The 6462-nt window shown below is 41.3% G+C and overlaps 1 protein-coding gene across 1 annotated transcript; it reads left to right on the top strand.

Moving 5' to 3' along the window:
* Positions 1 to 838: 838 nt before the first annotated feature.
* On the top strand, positions 839 to 5028 carry LOC112250416 (potassium channel subfamily K member 1). Its single transcript, XM_024420534.2, has 3 exons — positions 839 to 1399; positions 1979 to 2383; positions 4135 to 5028. Exons 1-3 carry the CDS (start codon positions 1063 to 1065, stop codon positions 4395 to 4397), a joined length of 1005 nt encoding a protein of 334 aa, XP_024276302.1. The 5' UTR covers positions 839 to 1062; the 3' UTR covers positions 4398 to 5028.
* The last annotated feature ends 1434 nt before the right edge of the window (positions 5029 to 6462 follow it).

Genomic DNA, 6462 nt, shown 5'->3' with positions numbered 1-6462 from the left:
AGGTTATACTTACTGTTTTGATTGATTGTATTACTATTGATTGCACTTCATATTTAAAATGTGTATTTTTATATTATTGTGTAGGGCTCATTTAAAAAAGATACATGGATCTCAATATGATTCCCTGTTGAAATAAAGGTTAAATAAATAAATTGCAATTTTGTTGTCTTTCAAATCCCAGATTGCCTCTAAGATACTTAATAAAGAGAAAATGCTTAAAAAACATTTTTTATGGAATGGTTTTCCTTGAGCACTAGTACAGATCATAACAATCAAAGTGCTGCCATGTGAATGTGATGCATTTGTTTCACTGTTAACATGTTTTTTTCGTGGACCACCTACAGATGGCTTCAATTGAATTGCCTGATGTGAATCTAAAGTAACAAACAAATTGTTTAAATAAGAATTCAGACAATATCTTCCAATGCACCTGTCTCAACCACAGTTCAAAAATATACGTATTCTGCCTCCATCTAGTGGCTGAAGAAAGGTGTAGGCAGGAATGGGTATACAAAAAAAATACAATTGTTGTATATACAACATTGTTTTAACCAACAATGTATTTCATTACGAAATAAGGATTTGGATGTGTGTGTGTTAAATGCTGTCATGCAGGATGGACTATAGGTACACAGCTGACGTTTAAACCGACTAGCCTAAAGCTGACCCCCGCCTTAACATATTCTGTAATTAAATATTGGTTTAAGCGACAGGCGGGCCCTTATAGCCTTTGTCCCTGTCATGCACTAGAGCAGCAGAGTGATAACAACCAGCCTAAACCGGCAAGACCGGCTGCCCTGCAACCACACACCTCACCTTTAAAGCCTACCTGGCCCAGTGAGAACCAACGACGTCACGCATCCCGTCCTCAGGACAGGTCGCGCGTCACCTTGACAAGGGTTGTATCGTGGAATGAGGAAAAGAAGATCACACCATCTGGACAGAATACTTTAAGATATTAACTCTCATCGATAACAACTATCAGTAATGTGAAAATTAGACATAAATTGACTGCATCACAGAATTTGAAAGAAACAGTTGTAAGTCAGGTCCAGTTTCAGAATGTACCGCCAGTGCGCGAGTCTGGTGGAACGACACCGGTCAGAGCTGAGTTTCGCATTGCTGTTGTCAGGCTATGCGCTCTACCTGATTCTTGGCGCATGGGTCTTCTCCGCCGTTGAGCTTCCATATGAGCAACGGCTGCGCGAACAGCTGGAGACCGACCGGCAAAAGTTTCTCTGGGACAACGCGTGCGTGTCTGACGAAAGGCTCGAGGAGCTTCTGACCCGCGCGCTGCATGCCAATAACTACGGCGTGTCGGTGCTCGGTAACGCTAGTGAAAACAACTGGGACTTCATCTCCTCTCTGTTCTTTACCAGCACAGTTCTAACCACCACGGGTAGGTTTAGGTGGGTTGGTCAGTGTGATTTTAACCTTTGCTAAAATGTAGTTATTTAAAGTTGGTTTCATCTTCTCAAGATGGGTATCACAAAGCAGGATCACTACTAGATAATTGTGAAAACATTAAGATGAATTGAATAAGCCACAGTTTATGGGTTGTTTGAAGTGTCAGGTCAATGTACCCCTTCCATGCATAAGTAGGGATGCTGAGGGTGCTGCAGCACCTGAAATATCGGAATAATATATTTCTCCACAAAAGTAGTGCACTGGGCCTTTACTAGTCCTGTATTAGTGGACTGATATGTCTGTAGGACAGGCAAAAACGTCCCCCCCCTCCCCCAAAGTACTATGCATGCCCATTTCAAGCCTTCCTATGAATAACAAAAATACACTCTAAATGTAATCAGCAGCATCATGCACCTTATTTCTTTGAGGGGGAACTAATGTCAAAATTCAATGAAAAAATATATATTTTCAGTGCAAGTGGATAAATCTGAAGTGGCCTGTACCTGAGCAGGGCTGTCAGCCTCCAGGATAGGTATTGCATTTAAAAAGGTGTGTTTGCATGTTGTTGCAGGCTATGGTCACACTGTACCACTGTCAGATGGAGGAAAGGCATTCTGTGTGTTCTACTCTCTCCTCGGAATCCCCGTCACTCTCCTCTTCCTCTCTGCCCTGGTACAAAGAATGATGGTCCTGGTGACGCGCCGACCTGTGGCGTACCTTCACCTGCGATGGGGAGTGTCCAAACCAAAGTTTGCCGCTGTCCATGCGGCATGTCTATCCGTTGTTGCAGCACTGCTCCTCTTCCTCCTACCAGCGGTAGTGTTCTGCAGGCTGGAGCCTCTATGGAGCTACCTGGAGTCCCTCTACTTCTGCTTCATCTCACTTACTACAATTGGCCTAGGAGACTATGTACCTGGAGAGACTCACAATGCCGTTCCCAACTCTCACCGCACGCTATATAAGCTGGCTATTACACGTAAGTTACTGTAACACAACCATAACCTAACCATAGCAAAGCCGTGAACCTCAGCCCTCACTGCTATTTACCTTGTCAAAGATACTTATGAAAAAGCAAGAAAGATCACCTGCCCTACTGCCATGCAACAATAGATTCCATAGATAAGAAATATGATCTGTTCAATGCAGTTTGATGTCACCTTAAGTGTATACAGTGTATAAAAACAGTGCACACTGTTTCATGATTGATTCTCGATTTCGGAGGTTCTATACTTTAGGTCCCAGCAATGGATGTTTAGTAGATGTAAGTTGTCAATCTAGCACCTAAATGCAGAATCCTTGGTGTAATACATGAAGGTGGTGAAGGTCACGTGATCCTGGCTTTGGTGAATGTGCAGTTTTTTTGCGAGGGGATGGGGTAGCTGCACTACCACTGTTATAACCAGTCCTACTATCCATGATGCAACTCTGACCATAACCCCAAAATACGGTGCACTACAGTCTTTAGCCATGTCCTATAAGTTATTTTTCAGAATGGAAACACCACTCAGTGGTGGGAAAAGTACCAAATTGTCATACGTTAGTAAAAGTAAAGATACCCTAATAGAAAATGACTCAAGTAAAAGTGAAAGTCACCCAGTAAATTACTACTTGAGTAAAATTATTTGGTTTTAAATATAATGAAGTATTAAAAGTCAATATAATTGCTAAAATATACTTAAGTATCAAAAGTAAAAGTATAAATCATTTCACATTAATTATATTAATTTACGGATAGCCAGGGGCACACTTCCAACACTAGACATAATTTACAAACCAAGCATTTTCTTTAGTAGGGAGGACGAGGGATGTTCTCTTGATAAGTGTGTGAATTGGACCATTTTCCTGTCCTGCTAAGCATTCGAAATGTAAAGAGTACTTTTGGGTGTCAGAGAAAATGTGTGGAGTAAAATGTACATTATTTTCATTAGGAATGCAGTGGAGTAAAAGTAAAAGTTGTCAAAAATATAAATAGTAAAGTAAATTACAGATACCCCAAAAAACGACATAAGTAGTATGTTAAAGTATTTTAACTTTAGTACTTTACACCACTTGCTCCAATGTAGTAGCTCCGATGCAATAATTGATTTAACAACATTTTGACAGCAAGCTCTCTTCATCAGGGTATGAGTTATAATAACCATAAACTAACCATAATAACTAGCGCTGTCAAACATATAAACATTTTTATCAAGTTATTTCCAGGATTTGCTGTGATTAATCATGATTAATAGTAGATGATTGATCATGATTAATCACAAATTCTGAATTTGCTTAATTTAAGCAGAAATTAAGATTTTTCATAATTTAAAAAAATTATTGATGACTTGATTTGGTCTAAGGTCATGGTTAGCAAAATTAGATAAATTGAAAAAAGCAGACTTTCTTTAACCTCAAAGTGAACTTGCTTTTAGAATGCATAGTTGTTTTTAGCTGTATCGATTGGGTATTTGGGATGTTGTCAGTGTATTTTGAAGGGTTTCAGACAAGACAATTAAGCACGATAAAAAATTATTGGGCAATAAAATTACAAAAAGTTAACTTGAGTTAACATATCAACTCTGACAGCCCTAATAATAACACAATCATAACCTCAACCACATGCTATAGTCTAGCCATCACTTGTAAGTTACTATAACCATAACAGAACCACCAATGAATTACTATATCAGTTTCATGTGTGATTAATCTTATTCTCCCCTGTTTCTCGTCACTCTCCCTCTGTGTTAGTGTACCTGTTGCTTGGCTTGGTGTGTCTGTTGGTGGTGGTGGAGACGTGTTGTGAGCTGCCACAGCTGAAGAGCTTCAGGAGGAGATTCTACAGAGAAAATAATGCTCCAGAGTCAGAGACCAGAGACCAGGAGGAGTTTAGCAGCACAGAACATGATCAAATGACTGACCACCTAACTGATCAGCTGACCTTCTCCTCAGTGTCCGCCCAGGCCGCCTCCCTCCGCCAGGACAACACACCCTGGAACACACCCTGGCAATAGCATAAAATAGATACTTCACTGTGTATTGATGAAAATGGAAATGTGTCTTCTGCCTTATGCCCCTCCTCCCACACACACACACGCACACACACACACACACACAAGGGGTTGAGGGGGTATTGTATGCCACTGTCTTGTGAGCAGGGTGGTTTTGGGTGCTCTACACTTCCTCATTCAAACAAATTAGCTATACTGTTTGAATGAGAGATGTGTGGCTAACCAGTGTGTTGTGGGATTGGCGATTACTCTAGACCAGAATCTCCCAATCTCAGTCACTTTTTAAAAAATAAATCAAAATAAATTCAGGGAGCTTGCATTTCATGGGAGATAGTCTCCCACAGCTAAATAATGCAATTCAGTAAAGGTATAGCTTGAGTGGTGGTGGCATTGATGGTACTGCCAGGGAGGGAGAAACATCAGTCAGACAGGCCCAGAGTTTTGCATCAGGCACCTCTGTGTCTGAAGTTCACAGCTACTCCTCTGTAGGTAGGCTGGAACATCCACCACCAAATGTGTAGTACCTACCTGGGTGATGATTCGGGAGATATAAGAGCCTGAGAGACCACCACACCACAGTCCACATCCTTCCAGAAACAGGAGCAGGTGGAATAAAAAGCTGGTGCTGTGTTGATCAGGTGTTGATGCATTATTCAAGTTAGATTAGCCAGCTGGCTAGCTATAGCTAGCCAAGTCAAGTAAACAGATTTGCCATTGTCAGTCCTGCAATTCCAGAGGTCACCAACAGATATTTTTGCTTAACCCTCAACTGGTTATCAAAAACCCCCAAAAGTATTTTAAAAATGAAAAATATATATAAAAGCACAATTGCAAGAAAGATGTACAATATTTACAGAGCTCTATGCCAAGGCTTCCTCACAGGGGAAAAGTGATTGCACATTTTGAAACCATGCAGCCTCCCGGGTGAGGGTTGGGGTGTGAGCCGCGTACCCTGTTCAAAGCGGCTGGCGAAGTCTGCTCAAAACAAATTGTCGTATGTAAAGCACGTGGAGAAGGGGGAGACCAAGGTTGGTTGTCACACGGATTGGTTGTCACACGGATTGGTTGTCACAGTGCTTATAGAGAGCAATGGTAATGCTGTTTTTTTGTAGACACCAACTCCGCCAAGGCTCGTTGGCCGAGCCTATCGGGAAATTCATTCGGCCTCAGAAATTGCAGCCCAAATAAATGCTTCACAGAGTTCAAGTAACAGACACATCTCAACATCAACTGTCCCGAGGAGACTGTGAATCAGGCTTTCATGGTCAAATTGCTGCAAAGAAACCACTACTGAAGGACACCAATAATAAGAAGAGACTTGCTTGGGCCAAGAAATACGAGCAATGGATATTAGACCGGTGGAAATTTGTCCATTGGTATGGAGTCCAAATTGGAGATTTTTGGTTCCAATCGCTGTGTTTTTGTAAGTGCGGTGTGGGTGAATGGAGGATCTCTGCTTGTATATTTCCCACTATAAAGCATGGAGGAGGAGGTGTTTAGGTGTGGGGGTGATTTACTGGTGACACTGTCTGTGATGTATTTAGAATTCAAGGCACACTTAACCAGCATGGCTACCACAGCATTCTGCAGTGATACACAATCCATCTGGTTTGGGCTTAGTGGGACTATCATTTGTTTTTCAACAGGAAAATGACTCAACACACCTCCAGAATGTGTAAGGTCTATTTTACCAAGAAGGAGAGTGATGGAGTGCTGCATCAGATGATCGGCCTCCACAATCCCCGACCTCAACCAAATTGAGATGGTTTGTGATGAGTCAGACTGCAGAGTGAAGGAAAAGCAGCCAACAAGTGCTCAGCATATGTGGGAACCCCTTCAAGACTGCTGGAAAAGCATTCCAGGTGAAGCTGATTGAGAGAATGCCAATAGCCTGCAAGGGGGTCAAGGCAAAGGGTGGCTATTTGAAGAATCTCAATTATAACATTTATTTGGATTAGTTTAACCCTTTTTTGGTTACTACATGATTCCATATGTGTTATTTCATAGTGTATGTCTTCACTATTATTCTACAATGTAGAAAATAGTAAAAATAAAGAAAAACCCTTGA

This window comes from Oncorhynchus tshawytscha, linkage group LG05 (assembly GCF_018296145.1).
Source record: "Oncorhynchus tshawytscha isolate Ot180627B linkage group LG05, Otsh_v2.0, whole genome shotgun sequence".
Classification (NCBI taxonomy): domain Eukaryota; kingdom Metazoa; phylum Chordata; class Actinopteri; order Salmoniformes; family Salmonidae; genus Oncorhynchus; species Oncorhynchus tshawytscha.
The sequence above is the reverse complement of the archived record's forward strand: the minus strand, read 5'-3'. Positions and strand labels throughout refer to the sequence as shown.

What these genes read in the sequence shown, in the direction of transcription:
- LOC112250416 (XM_024420534.2), top strand. Translation starts at nt 1,063, where the DNA reads ATGTACCGCCAGTGCGCGAGTCTGGTGGAACGACACCGGTCAGAGCTG. An exon ending in CACAGTTCTAACCACCACGG is followed by an intron (nt 1,400 to 1,978) that starts GTAGGTTTAGGT and finishes ATGTTGTTGCAG; the next exon opens with GCTATGGTCACACTGTACCA. An exon ending in ATATAAGCTGGCTATTACAC is followed by an intron (nt 2,384 to 4,134) that starts GTAAGTTACTGT and finishes CCTCTGTGTTAG; the next exon opens with TGTACCTGTTGCTTGGCTTG.